The following is a 22,484-nucleotide window of genomic DNA, read 5'->3' as shown; positions in this document are numbered from 1 at the left end:
TAAATAGATGCTATGACTTTTAATGGTGCTCTTTAAAGGATCATAAACCTATAAACCACCATCACATTCTTCTTCCTGCCAGGAAAATATTCCTAACTTGAAGTAAAATTTTTTGGGTAATACAGACAAAACAAAACAAAAACCTTCTTCAAATATTCTATGAGCAAACATTAGGCACATGTATAAATCCATACGATTTTGGCTAACCAGAGCAATGGAGGTATTTCCCACCTGGCTGTACTATAAGGCTTTGTCTAACTTTTCCATTATGCCCCAGGAACCTCATCAGTGGGAAATCTCATCCTGCAGGACTGAATCGGATTCTAAAACCTCCATTTAAAGAGGGGTACCAGGACAGAGATTCCATTTCCCACCTGGCTGCACTACTTTGGGGCTTCTCTGATTTCACCATGTGCTCCGTGTTGGGGATTTCCTCCTTGCTTTTCAGTTTCCTTTTGTGGGTTGGCTTCCCCCTTTAGACTGTAAGTTCTTTGAAGGCAGGGACTGTTGTATTTGTATCCTCAGTGCTTAGAACAGAGGCTGGCACACAGTAGGTGCTTAATATTTAATGACTATTTAAGTCGACAGATAAACAGGAATCTAGCTCTAGAACTCCCCATTTTGCATATTTTTTCACCTTGTAGCAAACTCTATGTTCTAATTTAGGCCTGTTTCCTTTATCATTGCCATTTTAACCCATAGGACCACACAGATTACAACGAAAAAGTCTGGCTATGTGATAAAAAGGCTAAGGGCAAAAAGTTAACTACTGTCCCTACTCAGGTAATTAAAAGTGACCCAATGACTGAATTCATTGGTGCCAGAAGTAAATTTAACTCACTGGGTAAAGACTATACCAAGTTCTGAAAATAAACATCTTACAGATTTTTTCGAATCTAGAAGCAGGATATCAAACATGATACCACACAACCGAAAATATTCTAGTTCTAAGTTTCCTAAAACACAAATCTGGTAAAAGATTATTTTTCTAAGCAGATTAAGAAGAAAGCCAGTGAGGTATTGTTGGATAGAAATCACCAGGAGATATGACAGATGTCTAGAAGTACTTCTTTCTGAAGTACTTGCCAGCACATGATCATAATTTCCTGTTATGAATGATGTACAGTTTGTTGTACCTGGAACCATTCCAGGGGTTAACAGAACTGATTTTAATTTGTTGTTCCTTAGTTTCCTCATTAGCTCTGGCACCTCTTTTGGAAAGATGCATTTCTTTTGATGATGATAATGATGGAGATGATGATGATGATACATTTAGACAACAATTTTCTTTTGGGGGCTCTTTTGCTCTTAATCTAAAGACACCATAAGCATAACAAGTATTGCTCATTCACAGCTAGTAACTTGTTAACATTGTCATGAAACTCTTTCATCGGCAACATGGCGTGATGGAAAGAACATCAGATTTGGTGTCAGAAGATCCATTGGCCTCAATTCCTCACCTCTAAAATGAGTTGGTTGGAAACTAAGGTCATTCCAAGCTCCAAATCAATATTCTCCCCCCTTAGTAATATAACACTAATGACAAGGAAGAATGAAAGGTTAAAAAAAAGTATAGAATGAAAAGTGAAAAAGGCAAGAAAGCAGGTTTGTAAGAACAACTTGCCTTTTCCCTTTAATTTCTTCCTCACGGTCCCTTTCCAAGAGAATGGATAAAACTACTATAATCCAATTCTTCACACCTCTGATTTTCATCTTCATGAACCCAAGCCTCTTGTGGGGGAGAGGGGAGCTGGAGTAGTCACTTTACCCAAACATGAGCAATCACGAGTATGATACAGATTAGGAGTTCTGCTACACGAAATTTTCTATTAACAAATGGAATGTCTGTGCATAGTCTGAACTACTATCTAATGCATTAGTCTTAGATCAGCTTTGAAACAAACTGTAAGTGTTCTGTATGATTTAAACAATAGCTTGGCAAGTTTAGCTGGTTTAGATGATCATATTCATGTAACATTCGGTTGTGTTCTGTGTTAGTTAATACTGAAACCAATAGAAATAAGAAAGCCAATTAAGAAGCAAGGCAGGAAGCAGAATTTGAATGACCCTTTAATTTCCAAATTCATTTATGCTCTAAACAATCACCTTCTATGACTAAGGCACCGGGACACTACTAGGGAAAGATAATCACTATGAGTCTTTTCTCATACTTTATATTCTGGCCTGCTTTTAAAATCTGCCCACCTTCAGAATACTGTGATATCTTACTGTCTATCTTTAGAATTTCAAGCTCCTGTACTCTTTATGGTTTCATACTACAATATCACTGGGTCCCTAAGACATCACATGCTTCCTCCTCTAAAACTGGGGTTAAGTGCCATCGTAACTTCCAATAGCTTAGCATAAGGCTCTAAAAGTAGCTCTGGCACTGGACTTTCCAAGAGTGAAAATTAAATACTTTAATTTTAAATTGTGTTTGAGGAAATTTCCAATAAAGAATGAATGCAAGCAGCATATAGGCTAGATTAATACCCCTAAGCATTCATTAACTGTTACTGAAATGCTAGAACTAACAATCTTTTGAAAGTGATGTACATACCAAGTGCATTTATTCACTTGGGGGTTATTAGAGGGGAGGCATGGCATCCTTCACATCTCAAGTTATTATAGTTTAACGGTTATAGTTTAATCATCAATTAAACACCTCATCACGGATTAGTTGACAACCAGCCAAGAGCACAAATGGGACACCTGATGGGACACAGGGAAGAGGAAAAGGCCCACATATTTTACACCTCTCCCACAACTCAAAAATTATTTTATGTGCCCCAGGCTATTATAAAAATCTCCAATAAACATTTCTTGCAGTAGATGGGATTGTTACCATGGAAATATTGGTCTATATTCAGACATATTTTAGCTCTAGGCATTATACCAAAGGACTAAGGATATCTAGCGCTTAGCACAGTGTCTGGCACTTATGTAGTAGGTCCTTAATACGTATTTACAGATTGATTGAAGTAGACTGGAAAAATAAGGAATATGTGGTTGATTTTATACAACCCTACACAACTGAATTTTTCTTCCAAAGTTTATCTGTGATAAACTTTTTCCAGCCTTTGAATCTCTATTGAAAACATTAACACTATGACCATAACATGTACATCCATATGGGCTAATTTCCAAGATCTAGAGGTAAAATTTTATTGAAAGTGAAAAATGTAACTAGATAATAACCAAATGGCCAATAGCAACTTTATGAAAAACTTCCAAGGCCAGTGACCATGCACATTTTATCTCCTTACTCACAACTGTCCAAGGGAAATCTGCTTAACTCATTTAGCAGCCTCTTTGACAACAGAGTTTCCTAAAGCAAACTTTTCCCTCGGGTGATCATTTATTGGGAAAAAATTAAGTCTCCTAGGAATACACACCATGTTTGACCACTCCAATAAGAAGAGACTTATCGGCCTCTGCATCCCACCAATCCACTGGAATCTCCACGTAGTCAATATCAGGCAGCAAAACATCCAACTCTCTGTGGAGGACACAGCATGGATAGACATTTTTCTGTATACAGACAAAAATGCAATATCCAACAATCTAATACTATATCCCAGGTGGTATCATGCTTAAGAATGGAAGCAACAATTGTTAAAAAAGAACAGAGTCTTCTTTGTACAGTTCCATTTTGTTTTCAATTATGCCAGAATGTTTCATGCTAAAGTTGTACATAATCAAATGCATGGGACTAAAATGAGAAGTTCAGTATTCAGTCTGCTCAAAGAGTGGAAATCACAAACACCACTACTAATATAACAAGAACATCTGTACTAGTCTGGTCAGGAGTTGGAGGAGGAATGGTAAGGAAGGGAGGATTGGCTGCTGAGGGGCCAGGAGACATAATTATGGGTAAGGTACTCAAAACTCTGTCAAGCAGACTACCTTTAATCTAGCCAGAATACATGTTTTCAGCCTAATCTGGGGAATATGCTTCTGTATGGTCTTCACTATCTCATGGAATTACAGAATTAGAGTTCAAAATATCTTAGAAGGCCCCATGTACAGTCCATACCCACAGCAACAACAAATCCCCACTACAACATATTCAAATGTGATTTAAAAAATTCTGCCAAAGCACAATGCACTTCTTGAATGATTCAAATTAAAGTGAAAATTTTTAGTTACAATGGAAGCTTTACTCCTAAAGCCATCATCTCTTCTTTATGTCTACTATATGAAATGATCCTAACTATAAATCACTCAAAATGGTAATTACTTCAATAGCCAATCTAAACGATAATCTCACTCTCAAGATAAACTAAGATGTTTTCAGGGGGTGGTTTTCATATTTTTTTCATTCCTTTCTTCCTTTACAGCTCCCATGATCACCCACACGGGGAGATAGGAGAAAAGAGAGCTCAGTTCATTTTGTTGGTTGTTATCTGCTGCTGTCCTGAGCTCTGTTGATTCAGTCTCTTCCCAGTGTTGTACATGCTAAAGGGTGAAGAGAAGATAGAACCCAAGGAGAAGGTTCAAGAGGCAGAAGTTGGCTCATCTTATGGTTTGCTACCAATTCCACCAAAAATGACTATTATGTACTGATGCTCTGACATCACTATCTCTACCTGTGGCCCTGCTCTTATTATCCTGAAGGCCCATATTCTAAGAAATACTACTACTAATAAGTTATGTTAAATCACATGGGCCATAGAGTATCAATAAGAGTATCACCTAATCAAGAGAGAGAAATGTCTAAGAATACTGATGACAGTCACAAGGAATATAATCAAGGGTAATATTTTGTATAAAAAGTATAGGTCCTGAAGAAAACATACATGGTTCTTTGCTAATTGTGTACATAGTCAAAGCTCTGGCCTGGCTACAGTGGTTATACCTGGCAGGGGTTCCTTCAAATGCTTTATCTGCTGCTTCTCCCAGCACTTCAGATTTCAGGTAGTATAGCATCCGGACTCGAAGAAGCACCCTAAGAAAGATGAACTGATTAATGCAAACAAACTAGAATATTTGGTTCGACTCTATGCTCTTTGACACCATGTGCCTTGGTATATTCTATATTCCCTTCTGTTAATAATCTGGATAGAACATAATGCCACTAATATATGAAAATGTTTCTAATAGTACAAAGTAGTCTATCAATGTAGGTCATTATGATTACCTCTGTCTTATAAAGGAAGAAAAACACCTGTTCAGTCACCCTATGAGACAAGAACAGAAGAAAAAAAGAAGGATCCATAAAGTGCTAGAAGATTGTTATTGTTGGATTATAATATCAGCTTGAAGTGATCTCCTGCACTCCCAAATTCCAACAAATTATCTACTTGGTCACAAATACCTACTAAATATGACTGACTTCCAAATGGCTGTTTATAGGTTGACTAGTTTGCTGAAATGGTGGTACAACATTTGACATGTAGCATCAAATAGTTATATGAATATTTGACAGGCAGGAATGGAATATAATTTTCATGAGAACACAGGTCCTATGAATGTTGTTAATGGACAAAAAATGAGTTTTTCTAGTCACTAGCAAAGGACCTTAAATGTCTTCTAGTCTAACCCTTTATTTTACAAAAGAAGGAACTAAGGCCCAGAGATGTTGAGTGACTTGCCAAGAGCCACACAGGTAGTATATGGCAGAGCAAGGGACTTGAACCTAAGTCCCCTGACTCCACAGTCAGCATTGTTCACTGTATCTTATTGTTTCTGTAGTCAGACACAGGAAGTATTGTTTCTTTCTTCCTTAAGGATCTGCAGATAACCTAAGATAATCTAGCTGAGCTCATCTCAGGAAGAAAGTAATTGATAAAGTTTACCAAAGGAGCCTAGCATTGTGCTGGGGACAGAAAAGAAGTATGTGATTTGATACCTAAAATTAGGGAGCTTATAATTTAAAATAGAAGAGCAATACATATGTTACAGATTTGAGAAAGAAAATAGATTGCCATGTTTTGGACTAGCTAGGGGAAGGAGGAATATGTAGTTTGATATGCACACAATTTTGGACTCAAGGCTTAAAGAGTGTGAGCTCTTTGAGAGCTGGGATTGTTCCATTCTTTATATCTGTCTTCCACACTGCCAAGCACAGTGTCGGTACACAGGAAGTACTTTAAAAATACCTGTTAACTGAATGAAAGGCACTGCCTTAAATCAGCTCATTCTGAAATTTATTCTATGAGCTGCTTAAAACTGGTCCCAAATTAAGTGCCACACTGAAGTCGTCATCCATGGACTTCTTGGAGGTTGTAATGGCCAGAGAATCAGGTACCCTTGGGAATGGAAATATATTTTAATATCCTATTCACTAAATTACATAACTGGAATAACTTTAAGATTTGAGTTTTGTTGTAATTGTTATTTTCAAAAGGTTTAAGAAACAAAAACCCCCGAGGGAACCAACAAAGCAAGGCCATTTAGGAGTAGCAGCAGTTGCCAAGAGGCTCTATCGTAAGAACTGAAGCTTTCTCTGGCCTACAGACAGGACTTTAGGATACCATCTCCTGAGATTCTAGCACGACCACACATCAGGATTTTCTGTAACAGCAAGATCATGGAAACCTAGGGGTAGAGAGCTATTTCTACTTCAGCTGAAAGGGACAACACATTTGCTGTAAAAATATCTGTGATGGGGGGCAGCTAGGTGGCGCAGTGGATAAAGCACTGGCCCTGGATTCAGGAGGACCTGCGTTCAAATCCAGCCTCAGACACTTGACACTTACTAGCTGTGTGACCCTGGGCAAGTCACTTAACCCTCATTGTCCCACAAAAAAAAGAAAATCTGTGATGTATGTAAGAAGAGAGTTAAAATCAATGGCACTTGGTGTTCCCAAGTGACAAACTGGCTGAAAAATGATAGGAGAAGCTGAGCTACTTTTCCCTGGACAGTGTTCTACCTGTATCCTGTCTTTCTGGAGCACACTCAAGGTCCCTAAGCAACTGCCCCTTCCCGCTTCTTGTAATCACTCTCATTTTCCTTCTACATTTCTCTCCAACACAACCTTTGGGAGCCAGCCAGTCAAGACTCTCACCACTTCCACACAGATTTTGCTTTTTCTAGCTATCCTTTGTGCTTCTTTCCCCATATTTTTCCACCCTAGGAAGTATGGTGTCTCCCTCTTCACTGCATTTCTTCAGAGTCCAAATCAAGATTTAACTTTCTCCAAGATGCAAAATTCATACTCAGGTGTTTTTTTTTAATTTGGAGTTCCCATGCCCTATTCGATTGATGTCACATTATTCTCTATCTACTCCTATGCTGCTTTGTCATCAGTTTTCTATTTGTAGGTCTTAATCATCTAAGTAAATAGTTAGCTCCACAAGGTTGGGAGGGGGGGAGTGCATCTTTAATTCTTTTTTTTTTTAACCCCCCAAGCATGGAACAATGAAAAATATATTCTTCAAACATTGTGCACAGTATCATCAACATTATGTATTGATCAACTGTGATAGACTAGATTCTTCTCACCAATCCAATGGTGCAAGAAAGTTCCAAAGGACTCATGATGGAAAAGGCTCTCCAAATCCAGAAAAAAAAAAAAAAAAGGAACTGTGGAATATGGATGCTGATTAGACCATACTATTTCTTTTGTTTTTGGTGCTGTTGGTTTTCTGTTTTGAGGTTTTTCCTTTTTGCTCTGATTCTTCTCTAGCATGACTAATGCAGAAATATGTTTAATGTTTTTATGTATATATACCCTATATCAGATTGCCTGCTGTCTGGGGGAGGACAGGAGGGAGGGAGAAAAATTGGAAATTGGAAATCTTATATAAACAAATGTTGAAAACTATTTCTACATGTAACTGGAAAATAATAAAATACTTTTATTTTAGAAAAAAAAATATATTCTTCAAAAATTCTTTTTAAATGAATTAAAGTGAAGTAATGAAAAGAGGCTTCCAAGACCTTTTTCAAGAGTTGTAAGATTAGAAGGCAAAGAACACTGGACTTGGGAAAAGATACTGAGGAGATTTGCAAGAATACACAGTGCACATATGGGACAGGGGGTCCAGGAAGAGGTGGCATAAAGAAAGTATAATTAAAGCATTTTAACCCCTGAATTTCCAAACAACGTACAGCACATATCTCCAACATTTTTGATCTTCTTTACCGGAATTAATTACCTGAACTGTGGGGCCTTCCCTCCAGCTCAAAGCATCGCTAAGGTTGGAGAGATCCTCTGGGGTAAGAGGGAAGCAGATCAGATATACTTACTTATTGCAGTGCTGTTTAAGGTGCTTCTTGTAGCTGTCATCATGCAGGACAACTTCAGGGTTGCAGGTGGCCAACCAGTCTGCATTCTTTAACTCGGGAAGTAGTATCTGATTCTTTGTCTTCTTTCCCTTTCTCCCTCTGGGGACTGGGGCAGATAACCCTGAAACATAGGCAGTGTAGGGCACAAGAATGCATGAGGGTTCATAACTGGGTGACTGCATAAGGAAATTGCTTAGCAAAGACAGGTATTATGCACACAGCGGTCATTAGACAATATATCCTATGGCCCAACAGTCTTGGTCCATAATCTATCTGGTGACTCCACATGAGTTATGTATGTAGTTCTAAGTTGGTAGAAACAGAAGATAAAAATTACAGGACTAAACAATTAATACTGTGCTTGATACTGATTAAATGACACAATCACTAACCTCACAGAGCTTCAAATTTAGGTATCAAGGCAAAACACACACACAAAGCAATTACAATAGAAATGAACTCAAGTGTGTAATTATGTCTGTAAGTGCAAAGGAGTTCAGATAATGGTTTACACTTTAGGAGTATGAAGGGCATCTATGGGGCAGGAATCCAGGGAGAGGGGGTGCAAGGATAAAGCTATCATCACAAATAACTTGGTAGATATAGGCCTTGAGGATAGGGAGAATTTGGATAAGTAGAGAGAATGGGGGGAGGGGGAAAAAAGGGGGGAGGAGGATGAGGGAAGAGAAGGAGAGGTAAGAGACAGCAGAGCAAAGGTGAGAATGATTCATATTAAGCAAATCCAGACTCAGAAATGGGAACCAAGTTGACCATCCCAGTTTTACTGTGCAAGCCTGAGACAGGTAAACGTCAGGTGAAGGTTAAATGAACTTGTACAAAATCGCACAGGTGACAGTCAGTTCCAATTCCAGAGTAGCACTAGCTAATAGTGAGAAAGCCCATACCTTGTCTAACAGCATGGATCATCTGGAAAGGCAGATACTAAGAAAGAGGGAACTTGTGAGCCAAACTAGTATGGCCTTGACTGTTCTCACCTGAGTGGTTCTGGAGAGCCTGGTTCTGTCCATCTTTTGTAGGTGTGATCAGATCCCATATAAAACTCTTAATCTTCTCATCTCCCTTGTAGTGTTTGACACAGTATACCAGGAGAGCCCGGCAGATCATCTCCATGTCCTTTTCGTTAAGATGCCACTTGAATCTCCCATGAGTTAGGATATCTTTCCACCGTCCCCACCTGTGGGATGGAAATAATCATGGAATATGAGCTATGAAAAACCAAGAATCCCAGAGCCACAATGTGGTGGGAAAAATCTTCGAAGACCACGAATGACAAAAAAAGGCTTCTAGTTTCTTAATGGGTCATTTGGCTTCCTTTTGCCATTCTTTTACTCGGGCTTGAGGGGTCCCACCAATTGTGCAGTGCACATCACTGTGATGTTCAACACATCATGCATTGAGTTTCACATGAAACCATCAGAACCATAAGACAAGAGGGGCTGGCAATGAAACCAGGTTTAAATGAAGACAAAACCTTCCTAGTGGCTCCCCTCATTGCCTCCAGTCTCTCCAACATCCCCACACTGACATTGCAAAGTGTTGTGAGTACAAAGAACCCAAGTGAATAAAGCAGAGTCAAGGTTAAGAACCTACAATGCATAGTACTCTCATAGAAAGACACAAATGCCAAAGTTTTCTCTTTCCACCCTAGCCAAAGGGCTGTATGAATTTTTCCCTTTGACTTTAGCACCTGTTACATGGGGTGATTTATCCTTCTTTGGTGAAAAGTAGATAGAAAAAGAAAATACAACAGAACCAAGCAGTATGCTGGTTATGGAGGTGAGAATGAAAGAAGATAAAATCACGGTGAGTAAAATACTTTAAGAGAAGTTCACAGTCACCCAAAGGAACTCTAGGGTAAAAGACAAGTCTGTTCTGCCTTAACAGTTCCCTGACAAGAAACAGAATACCAGAGAGACTTAGAGAAAACCCAAAGACAGGGCTGACAGAACCTATTAGATATCCCCAACAAACCCTGGGGGATTGGCATGACAGAGAGTAACAGGCAGGCATAACAGATACCCACCCGAAGATGAGCAGGTTCTTCTCTACCCGGAAGCATTCTGCCCGGAGGTAGCGCCGGGTTTTCTCGTTTAGCCGCCTCGATCGGGTGGGCCTTTCATCAGAGTCACTGTCTAACTCAGAAAATTCCATCAGCTCGTCCTCCTCAAAGGAGTTGTAGTGTTTGGTCTGCTTTCTCACACGGGGCCGGTCGATCACTAAGCTTTCCTAGAGACAGAGAGGGGGCTGTTGTGGGAGAAGCACCTCTTCTCTCTCTCTTTCTCTCTCTTTCTCATCCACACACACAGCAGTGATCCTTTGCCAGCCCTCTTCATATCTAAAAGAGCCATTCTCAGGCAAGAGCCCTGGGCCCTGCCTGCCTCCAAAAGTATAAATCTTGTCATGGTAGGAGTAGGAAGAATTCTCTCAAATATGTCTGCCACCCCATAATAAGATCAGAGCGAATTTCTTTGAGTTTTCTGGAAATAAGTGTGCTCCCCAGTGCCCAGTGCTGTTGCTGTAATCAGTCTAACAGAGGTTCAGAAAGATCAAGTCCCCATGGGGTCCAAAGTGGCAGGCTGGTCTTGCCAGCAGAAACCACAGTGGTGAGCCCCAGCTGCTCAGCTCAGAATGCAGGGAGCAAACTGAACTCGAGACTCCATCCGTTGCCCTGCCATTTATCTGTTAAGCAACTTCCTGTTCATCTTGATCCATTATTCATTTTCCAATGATAATAATAATAAAAGTCTTTAACATAAATATTCTTTCTAGCTCCAGGATTTCACCTATTGATATAGCTTCAAAGGCCATTTTCCTCAAAAACATTTTTTCTTCAGGGTCAGCCAGCATGACTTTCCTATCCCCATCATCTATAGCTCAGATCTTCCCTCTTGGTTCCTGTAATGTCTTCCATGCTGGTCTCAATGGCTAAAACCAACTGAGATATGGACAACAAAACTGTTTATACTGGTCTAAAAGTCTTGCTTCATGTCACTAAGGACATAAAAGTTTTTTTCCTCCCCATGTCAAAGAGAGAGGAACTTGACTATAAAACAACAGGTGAGTTTAGTAAGGAGGCAACACACACAGCGGAATGGAAATAATGTCGGAATTGGAGCCAGAACACCCTTACAAACTGTGTGACCCCAGGCAAGTAATTTCTCTTTGCTGAGACTTAGTTTCACTCTCAGGAAAATGTGATTGTACTTGCCCTGCTTCATAGTACCGTGGTGAGGAAAGTGCTTTGTAAATCTCAGAGTAAATGTGAATTACTTTTATATATTTTAAAGACTTTAATAGAGTTCTTAAAAATCCCTAATAATAGAAAATTTCAAGTGCATTTCTTTGGTGAAAGGAGACTAGATTAGAATAATTCTGGAGGTCCTATGAACAGGTGGCTGAGATTTCTGGTGGCTGGGTATAGGGAGGGAGTTCTCTCATGTGTCCAGAAAGGGTCTAATGGACTCAGTTGTGGATGTAGATAGGGATATTTCAAGGTATAAGAAGGTTTGTCTCTGTGTACTATATTTAAGGTGAGTTGATAAAGTAAGGGACAGAGATTTTATAAATACTAATATACAGAAAGAAAAGGGCTGAACCTCCTCCTGAATCTTTTCCATAACTCATTACTTGATGCACTACCCTAATTTTTGCAGTGAGCTCTCTGTCACAGTAGGTGTGAAAGCAGGGACTAGTTGATCTTCTCTCAGAGATATTTGTAAAGAAGGGAGTTAGTTCTTCATAGCTGGGAGAGGGGTTGGATTAGTTGACCTCTGAGGTGCAAAGTCTTCCATATCATTATCAGGAGAGTAGTATTTACTAAATTATGGCCCTTGGGACAAACATGCATTCCTGGTTCCCCTTTAAAAAGCTGAGAAGAATTTACTACATCATGAAAACTCTAAGTGACTATGTCAAATAGCAATGAAGGGCAAGCTACTAGGCCATCTAGGACAGGTAGCAATAGTTCATAAGCTCCTCCTGGGGCATTTTCTTTTTCCATGGGCTTAGTTGTGAGCTCTGGAGACCCCTGTCCTATTTCCTTAGTGTTGTATGTCCCCTGACCCAAATGAGGAATTTAGTTTGATCACAGTGATTGGTGAGAAAGAAAAAAAATCAGGTAATAAGCTAGACGGTAGCAATAAAACTCTTCAACTATAAAATTACTTGAAAACAGATGCAGTCTATGTGAGTATAACAAAACTGCAAATAAAAAAAATTATATTGAAAATATATCTTTGCTAACTATGTTATCCACCTGAATGCAGCTCTTGGAAAACTTCTACCACAGGGTTAAGCTATAAAGAGAATCCCACACTTTTTCTATACACCTTTCCTTCCCCAAAGCAGATATTTTCAGAGGGGTGCTAGTCATTGGGTGGCTGGTTATGTCAACCTCAACATTATTCAAAGGCAGCAGAGCACAATGAAAAAGCACATGGGCTATGGGTTCAAATTCCAGCCCTGCCATTTACTGTCCCCCTTGGACCTCGGACAAGTCATTTAGTAGCTTTAGGTCTTTGTTTTCTCATTTGCAAAATGAAAACATTGGACCAGATGGTCTCCAAGATCACTTTAAACTCTACAGCTTTAATTTCATGACCGAAGAGAAGTGGCTTTCTTGCATTTTTTCCACTTCAAGAAATTCAGCTCTCTATCAGATGAATGAACACCTGGAACTGTATTTTAGGTAATCTGTGTAAATCTTTTCACCTTTCAGGGACCTGAAAACGGAAAGGTGGGCAGCTGTGATACCCTCTTGGAATCTTGAGTAATACTCTGATTGTAGTTGTATTTGGGTAGGACACATTGTGGGGGTAAAATGTAAAGAACATTGAGCTGGGAAAGAGAAGACCTGGACTTAAGACCTAGGGCAAGTCATTTAGCTTCTCTGGGACTTAATTTCTTCAACCATAAACAAAGGCATGCACAGAACATTTCATTAGGGTGTATACACATGGATTTTTTTTTAAAGGAGAACATTTATTGAATATTAAAATATAAAGGTCATTTTTGTTCATCAAATAAACTAAGCTAAAACTTAAACTTAACTTTTAAAAACTGATAACTAAACTTTATTCAAAAAGGTAAACTTTAAAGAATGAACTTTTATTTAAAAATGTAAACTTTAAAAACTGAGACACAAGATACCAATTAAAAGTACCTGGCCGGGGGGAGAATAGGTGTTATGAACCACATGATCACTGAAGTTCTCTTTTGGCACTAAAATTCTGATTTGAAATTCCCATAGTTATCTGAGTTGTGGGTACACTTTTTTCCTGACAATATAGAAATGCACAAATATAAATAAAAATATATTTGATCCTCTACCTTCTCATTCTTTGCATCAGTGTCCAGTTCAGCTATTTTAGCCCATTTCTGCCAAAAGTTGGGGTCATCTAAGGAAATGTCAGTCCTATTCCCTGAAGCCACAAAGCTAGCCTGTGAAGAAAATAAAAGTAAATCAACAAACTGCAATCAAAGAACATGAAATAGTAACATACTCAAGTTATTTCACACACATTCAAAACAAAAACTTTCAATAGAATTTCACAGATGAGCTTAAGCCTATTCACTTATTAAAAGCCAGAGTAAAAAAAAAAAACTTTATTTTGATTCATAGACTGAATGGTAACTCAAATTTGGAAGTTCAAATTCAACCCATCACTTTTCAAATAGGAAAAAAAACCCATTTCTGTTGCTGTTGTTCATGTATGACTCTTCACGAACCCATCTGGGGTTTTCTTGGTAAAGATACTGGAGTGGTTTGCCATTTCCTTCTCTACCTCATTTTATAGACATGGAACTGAGGTAAACAGGGTAAAGTGACTTGTCCTGGGTCACAAAGACAGTAACTGTACAAAGCCAGATTTGAACTCAGTAACCTAAGTCTTCCTGACTTCAGGCCTGGTACTCTATCCACTGAGCCACCTGGCTACTCACAAAAAGAAAATAAGACAGGGGCAGCTAGATGGCGCAGTGGATAGTGCACCGGCCCTGGAGTCAGGAGTACCTGAGTTCAAATCCGACCTCAGACACTTAACACTTACTAGCTGTGTGACCCTGGGCAAGTCACTTAACCCCAATTGCCTCACTTAAAAAAAAAAGAAAGAAAAAAAAGAAAATAAGACAGCTGCTATCCAGAGGCAATAACCTTGCAAAAGGGTAGAGCCTACTTGGCTTCTATATTCACTGAAAAGCATTACTATCATTTCCTTGATAAATTAAAACACAAGGTATCCTGATAAAAAATAAGAAATCTAAAACTGTTAAGAGGAAAGGGCTCTTTCCTTTGGGTTACAGAAAAATGGGGATCTGGACAGCTACACAAAGCTGAGAAGTTATCTTGCTATTGTATAAAAAGCACTGAGATACAAGTCAGAAAACCTGGGTTCAAGTCTGGTCTCTGTCACATACCTGGCAGGTGAGCAAGTCAGTTAACATTGCTAAGTCTAGTTCCTTATCTGTGAAATGGGAAATGTAACACCTGCCTCATAAGAAATGTTGTGATGATCATTTGAGAAAATGTATATAAAGAACTTTAAAAATATAAGTTATTATCATGTCAATATCATCATCTCAGGCAAAATCTCCATTCCCATGGAATTAAGAATATATACAATACAAATCTTCATTATTTTTAGAACTCAACTGTCCAAAAGAATTTCCATTCTTAGATATTAATCAAGAAATACTCATTCATATGATATTTCATGATTCAACTGTCCCCCTGCTAGACTATATCAATGACCCATAACACCAAGATATTTGATGTTTTGAACACAAAACTTTAGTTTGAAATGTTCTTCTTGTCTATGATACTACATTTTGCTACTGCATAAGAAACAGAAATTTGAAATGAGCTGTGGTTGAAATGAGTTATGTATAACCACACACCTTCATATAGACTCCAATACTTTTTTGTGTGCATTTAGGTTTAGAGAACCAGAACCCTGGCTGGTAAACACCAAAGAAAAAAATTCCCAAGCCAGAGAAGACTAGTGGCAAGTGGACAGGAGAGGAATTAGGTGATTAGCAAGAAAGCCTTGTACCTTGGCAAAGGTAGATCCCTTTCCTTCGGACTGGATGGTGATGGTGTGAGTTCTTCTTTGTAGGATCTGATCTATATCTTCTTCACAAAATTTGGAACCTTCATCTTCTTCATCCATTAAGGCTCCATAAGCCCCTTTACGAAGCAAGTCCTCCACCTCTATCTTTGTGAGCTGCTGTACCTAAACAGAAAAAAAAAGAAGAAAGGCATTTACTAAAGTGAAAAGAAAAAGCACCCTTTTAAAGGAATTAAGTTTTTGCACAATCATTTCAATTATGAACTTGTGATATACACAAGTTCTGACTATGACACAATGCCCCATGCTTCAGGGGATCTGAGTTATTGTCAAATATCATAAAATTACTAAAAAAAAAGAAAATTCATAATACATTCCTGAAAAGGTCGGAATTGGCATTTTGATTTCTTCAGTTTGACAATATCCTTAAAAAATGTCCAGATGGGAGAGACTTATATGAAGTGATGCAAAGTGAAGTGAACAGAACCAGAACATAGTACACAATAACAGCAATATTGTATGATGATCAACTATGACAGACTTGGCTATTCTCAGCAGTAAAATGATTCAAGACAATTCTGAAGGACTCATAATGAAAAATGTTATCCACTTCTAGAGAAAGAACAGATGGAGTATGAATGCAGACCAAAACTTTTTTTACTTTATATTTCCTGCTGTTCTTTTTGTCTGAATTTTCTTTTATAACATAATATAGACGTAGGTTTTGTACAACTGCACATGTATAACCTATATCAAATTGTTTGCCTTCTCAATGACGGGGGATGGGAGAGAGGGGCAAAGTTTAAAACTCAAAATTTTTAATAATGAATGTTAAAAATATTTACATGTAACTAGAAAAAATATATAGGATTTTAAAATGTCCAGATGTGTTACATGAACCAGCAAAGGGTGATTTATACAAAAAAAGTACATTGATAAGACCATTAGGATGATAGATTCAGAGCTGGGAAGAGACCTGAGAGGTCACTGAGTCAAATCTCATCTTACATGAGTGAGATGAGCAGAACCAGAAGAACATTGTACACAGTATCATCAACATTGAGTGTTGACCTACTGTGATGGACTATATTCTTCTCACCAATGCAATGGTACAGAAGAGTTCCAGGGAACTCATGATAGAAGAGGATCTCCAAATCCAAGAAAAAAAAAAAGAAAGAACTGTGGAGTATAGATGCTGATTGAACCATATTATTTCTTTTGTTTTGGGTGCTGTTGTTTTGGTTTTTTTCTCTCTATTTTGAGGTTTCGCATCACTGCTCTGATTCTTTCTCTTGTAACAGGATTAATGCAGAAATAGGATTAATGTTATTATGTGTATATATATATATATATGTGTGTGTGTATATATATCTATATCTATATGTATACGTATAGAGATATATAGATATAACCTATACCAGATTACCTGCTGTCTAGGGGAAGGGGGAGGGAGGGAGAAAAATCTGAAATTGTAAAGCATTTATAAACAAAAAAGTTGAGAACTATCTTTACATGTAATGGAAAAAATAAAATATCTCATTAATTAAAAAAAAATATCTCATCTTACAGATGAGGAAACTGTGGACTAGGAAGGCTAAGTTTTAGAAGTTATGTCAATTTTTGTATTAAAAAAAAAGGCTCTCCTGACTTATGATGAAAAATGTTATCCATCCCCAAAGAAAGAACCGATGGTGTCTGAATACAGATTGAAGTATACTTTTTTTTTTTTACTTTATTTTTCTTGAGGTTTTTTTTAACCTATGTTTTTTCCCCAACATGACTAATATGGAAATGTTTTGTATAACTTACATTGCATTACTTGCCTACTCAAAAGGGGGTGGGGAGGAAGGGAGAGAATTTGGAACTCAAAGTTTTGGGGTTTTTTGGTTTGTTTTTTTGATGAGGCAATTGGGGTTAAGTGACTTGCCTAGGGTCACACAGCTAGTAAGTATAAAGTGTCTGAGGCCAGATTTAAACTCAGGTCCTCCTGAATCCAGAGCCAGTGCTCTACCCACTACACCACCTAACTGCCCTGGAACTCAAAGTTTTAAAAATGGATGTTAGAAATTGTTTTTACATGTAATTGGGGAAAAAAATCACTTACTAAATTTTTTAGACAGGGTCTCCTTTCTTAACTAATTCTCACTATTGTAACACTGTAAAATCTCTTTTGCACCTCTTTTATGTGAGATGATTTACTCCATTCTATTTCTCACTTTCCTCTTCTCCTATTGCATTCCTCTTTCTTACCCCAATATTATGTTTTTAGATATCATCTCATCATATTCAACTCACATCAATGATCTCTATCTATGTATACTCCTAACTGTCCTAATAATCAGATAATTCTTGGAGTTATAAGCATTATGATTTCTCTTTGCTGTTTACTTTTTTATGCTTCTTTTGAGCCGTGTATTTGAAAGTCATTAAAAAAAATTCATCTCTGGTCTTTTTATCAGGAATGTTTGGAATTATCTAGTTCATTAAATATCCATCTTTCCCCCTGAAGGATTATGGTCAGTTTTGCTGGGTAGGTGATTCTTGGTTGTAATTCTTGCTCCTTGCCCTGTGGAATATTATCTTCTAAGCCCTCTGATCCTTTAATGTAGAAAAGCTGCTAAATCTCATGTTATCCTGACTGTGGTTCCATGTTATCTGAATTGTTTCTTTCTGGCTGCTTGCAATATTTTCTCCTTGACCTGGGAGCTCTGGGATTTGGCTATAATATTCTTGAGAACTTTCATTTTGGGATCTCTTTCAGGAGGTGATACAGATGGATTCTTTCAATTTCTATTTTACCCTCTGTTTCTAGAATTCAGGGCAGTTTTCCATGATAATTTCTTGAAAGATGATGTCCAGTTTTTTGGGGTTTTTTGATCATGGCTTTCAGATAATCCAGTAATTTTAAAATTCTCTCTCCTGGATCTATTTTCTAGGTCAGTTGTTTTTCCAATGGGATATTTCACATTTTCTACTATATTCTTATTCTTAGTATTTTGATTTTGTTTTATTGTTTCTTGATGTCTAATAAAATCATTAGATTCCACTTGCCCAAGCCTAATTTTTAAGGAATTATTTTCTTCAGTGAGTTTTTGTATCTCCTTTTCCATTTGGCCAGTTCTAATTTTAAAGGAGCTCTTTTCTTCAGTGAATTTTTGTACCTCTTTTACCATTTGGCCTATTCGGTTTTTTTTAGATATTATTTTCTTCAGTATTTTTTTTGGTGCCTTCTTTGCCAAGCTTTCTACTCCCCGCCCCCATGATCTTCTTGCATCACTCTCATTTTTTCCCCCAATTTTCTCTCAACCTCTTTGAGTTAATTTTTCAAATCCTTTTTGAGCTCTTCCAGGAATTTCTGTTGGGCCTGAGACCAATTCACATTTTTCTTCAACACTTTAGATGTAGCAACTTTGTCGTTGTTGTCTTCTTCTGTTGTTTCTTTGTTTTCCCAGCCTATTGACTTTTTTTTTTGGACTGGGCAATGAGGGTTAAGTGACTTGCCCAGGGTCACACAGCTAGTGTCAAGTGTCTGAGACCTGATTTGAACTCAGGTCCACCTGAATCCAGGGCCAGTGATTTATCCACTGCACCACCTAGCTGCCCCCAAGCCTACTGATTTTTAACACTATGTTAAAGTCAGTCTCTGCTCCTGGAGTGGAGGGGGCACTGCCTTAAGTTTGAGGTCTTTCTCACTGCTGCTGAGCTACTTCAGCAGGGAGTCATCTTTAAGTTTTCAGTTCTTCCAAGGTAGTATGATCTAAGGAGAGATGTGGTCACTGCTCTCCTTGCATGTGTTCTGGTGGGTGAGTAACTACCAGCATTCTTTCCACTCTGGAACTCTGAACAGGGTTCTTGCTCCTCTACAGCCACAAGTTCTGGTGTGTTAGTCATTCTTCTCACTCTGGCATTATGTCCCAAGACCCACTGCTGGTTTACTGGGGCCTGGTCTGTGCTAGCAAAACCTGTGCTTAACTGAGCTCTACTCTCACCCCAGTGTGACAGACTTTTCCTGCCAACCTTTTAGGTTGTCTTGGGCTGGAAAATTATTTCACTCTGTCCTTTTGTGGGTTCTGTGGCTGCAGAATATATTTTGAGGCATTACTGTACTACGCACTTAAGTATTATTTCATTTCACCCTCACAACCACTCTGGGAAGTTATGTGCTATTATTATCTTCCTTTTACAGATTAGGAAACTAAGGTAAACAGATGAAGTGATTTGTCTATCTAAGGCTGGACTTGAATTCAGGTCTTCCTGACTCTGGGCCCAACTCTTTATCCACTATACCACCTAGCTACCTCATAAAAAAGGTTAAAAGCCCCTAATTTAAATGAAGCTTAAGAAATACAGGGATTGACTACATAGAACTACTAATGCTTTAAATGATGCAGGTGAATACTTACCTAGAACCAAGGAGCCAGACTTACTGAGATCCTGATCACAACCAAGAAAAGTCCATATTATTCTGTAATACTCAGTGTAGCTGTATAGCATATTCAGAAAGCATAAGTGGTTACACTCACCCCATTTGTGCTTCCCTTTCGATTAATGTCCTGCAGGACAGCTTTGTCCAGCCCCAGCTTCAGGCTGGCTTTGTCAAACATTTCTCGTTCATAGGAATTTCGAGTAATGAGACGATAGACCTTCACAGCCTTGCTTTGACCTATTCGGTGACAGCGAGCTTGAGCCTGGTGGAATTAAGAAAGCCAAAGAACACATTAATTCCCTTATCTGATTAACTGCCAAGTCTTGTAGCTCTTATCTCCACAACATCTGTATATAGCCCATTTTTTTTTTTTTACTCACATGACTATGTTTCCTGGTTCTGGCCCTCATCGTATCTCACCTAGATTATAGCCTCCTAACTGGTCTTTCTACATTGTCTCTCCCCTTCCCCATCCATCCTCCAGACACAGGCAATGTTATTCCTAAAGCCCAGGCATGATTTGTATCAATCACCTGCCCAAGAAGCTCCAACAGTGGGTCTCTCATTCCTCTAGGACAAAATACAAACTCCTCTTTGACAATTAAAACTTTATGGCCTGGGGTCAACCTATCTTTCCAAATTAATATTATACATTACTTATAGTCATGCATTCTAAGATCCGCCAAAATGGGGCCTTGCTCTTCCTTAATTAACATTACAGTTTATGTTCCCCATCTCCTGTCTTGTTTTAACAGACTGTTTCCTATGCTTGGAATACAATCCTTCCTCATCTCTGCCTCAGAATCCCTAGTTTATTTCACAGCTTAGCTGAGGCTTTTTCCTGATCTTTGTTAGCTATCAGTGCCTAAGCTGACTCCATATTACCTTGGATTTAACTTTATATATAATTTGCATTTATCATATATATAGATTTGGCTTTCCTTGGTAGATTACAAGCTTCCTAAAGGCAGAGATGGTTCCATTTTTAGCATTCAATCCCCAGAACCTAGCACACAGTAGGTGCTTAATAAATGCTTATTGACTTAACAGGCAGAAGCAGTATTTTCTACTACAAGGAGTTATTTAATGTAGAATATGCCTCATTAAAAAAAAAAACTCAACATAGGCAGCTAAATTAAAGCTGAACCCTCAAAGCAATCACTCTGGAAGGCCATATGCTTATTCTAACAGTACTCCTATTGCTCAAAATATTTTGGGGAATTTCGCTGTTGGCAATGCTTCCAGGGACTGAGGCACATTCTTTGGAATTTGCTAAGTGGTAGCAAAGCTTCATCATTTGAAAGTAATTTGTGACCCTGGGCAAGTCACTTGACCCTGAGCAAGTCACTTAACCCTCATTGCCCCGCAAAAAATAAAAAATAATAAAAATAAAGACAATGAGAAATATTAAAACAAAGTCAAAAGACTGAAAAAAAGAAACTACAATGAATGTAATTTGATTTTTGGAAATAGTCAAAAGTCAGAGACAGATCTGGTATAAAAAAAAGTAAGTGGTCAAATTGGGTAGCAATCTTTTGGTCAAAACTAAGATATGTTTGCAAAGCAATGAGACTGATTTTCTTTTCTTCCTACAAATTGGCCCTATACACACTCCTGAGACATTCTGAATAAAAACTGTTGAATAAAGGGAAAGACAATATTTATTTGAATGTTTAAATTTTGACATATTTGCTATTGCAGGAATAGCCCAAAAAATAAATATCTCTAAAGTTATAGAAGACTTCTACAGAACCTGTTTTCTAAATCTGAAGATATGGCAATGAAATAGGAAAAAACAAAAGAAATGAATCCTAGGATAATTTCCTTGGGTCATAGTTTCCTCATTAACAAGAGAACTGAACTAGATAACCTCCAGTGTCCATTTTAGTTCTGAGAGTCTATGAAATATGGCATAAATTCAGCGCATGAACCCCAAAGCAGAATAGAAATATACTTAAATCAGTATGGAGGGGTCTTGGAACAGTTTTAAGATGCCAGTATGGGTCTAATAATCTTGCCTGTACACATTCATAGGCTCATAATTTTTCTTTCATTGTACAGTACAGAATCATTCACCAATTCTTTACTGAAGAAGACTAAGGGAAAGAGGCAATGATATTCAAAACAGGTATTGGTGAGCAAAACAGAGAAAAATCAGTGACTTAGGTCAGAATTTCTACTGCTTCTTCCAATCTTTGATTATGCCACAGTGGAGGTGGTAACTGCTTATGTGACATGATTTGAGGGAATTTCTCCAAATTTATCTTTCCTTCTAAGCTACCCCGGTGCCTGAAATTTTATTTTTAAAAATCATTATTTTGGTCAATGACTTGCCCTTTAAAGTTAATATTAAAATGCAATTAACCCAACATCCAAAGATGCATTTGTTTATCAGACCAAGATGACAGATAACTGGGAACACAGATTTTGATAGAAGAAGGCAGACCCACAAGTTCATATCAGGCTCGAGTAAGGATTTCTGAGAAGTAAAGGGGAAGCCAAAGGGAAATAGACATCTGAGGAAGGAAAAGATAGGTCACAAAAGAAGAGGAGGGCAGGATACCAACTAAAAAGAAGCTTCTCCCTTTTACAAAACTGCACAACAATGAAGGTCAAGAGCTTGCCACTTCTCAGAAGGGATTATGACTATGAAGTTGAGTAAGAGGATACTGCTAGCTGAATCAGCTAATTCCTCCTTTGAGGCAAGAAACTAAAATTTAAATTCTTTTACACTTACACT

General features: G+C 38.1%; 1 protein-coding gene across 10 annotated transcripts in view; it reads right to left on the bottom strand.

Moving 5' to 3' along the window:
* The window catches only part of CHD6 (chromodomain helicase DNA binding protein 6), a 197,470-nt gene that overhangs the window by 56,574 nt on the left and 118,412 nt on the right, over positions 1 to 22,484 (bottom strand). For all 10 annotated transcript variants that reach the window (XR_006354944.1, XM_043987068.1, XM_043987070.1 and 7 more), the window contains 8 exons: positions 19,842 to 20,006; positions 15,304 to 15,483; positions 13,583 to 13,693; positions 10,278 to 10,480; positions 9,229 to 9,428; positions 8,195 to 8,354; positions 4,859 to 4,948; positions 3,396 to 3,499 (listed from right to left, as the gene is read on the bottom strand). Coding sequence is in view for 9 of the 10 variants with exons in the window: in XM_043987068.1 (XP_043843003.1) it covers positions 3,396 to 3,499; positions 4,859 to 4,948; positions 8,195 to 8,354; positions 9,229 to 9,428; positions 10,278 to 10,480; positions 13,583 to 13,693; positions 15,304 to 15,483; positions 19,842 to 20,006 (1,213 nt within the window). In the remaining variant the exon portion in view is untranslated. The remainder of the gene's footprint in view (positions 1 to 3,395; positions 3,500 to 4,858; positions 4,949 to 8,194; positions 8,355 to 9,228; positions 9,429 to 10,277; positions 10,481 to 13,582; positions 13,694 to 15,303; positions 15,484 to 19,841; positions 20,007 to 22,484) is intronic.

The sequence above is a fragment of the Dromiciops gliroides genome, chromosome 2 (assembly GCF_019393635.1).
Source record: "Dromiciops gliroides isolate mDroGli1 chromosome 2, mDroGli1.pri, whole genome shotgun sequence".
NCBI classification, from domain to species: domain Eukaryota; kingdom Metazoa; phylum Chordata; class Mammalia; order Microbiotheria; family Microbiotheriidae; genus Dromiciops; species Dromiciops gliroides.
The sequence above is the reverse complement of the archived record's forward strand: the minus strand, read 5'-3'. Positions and strand labels throughout refer to the sequence as shown.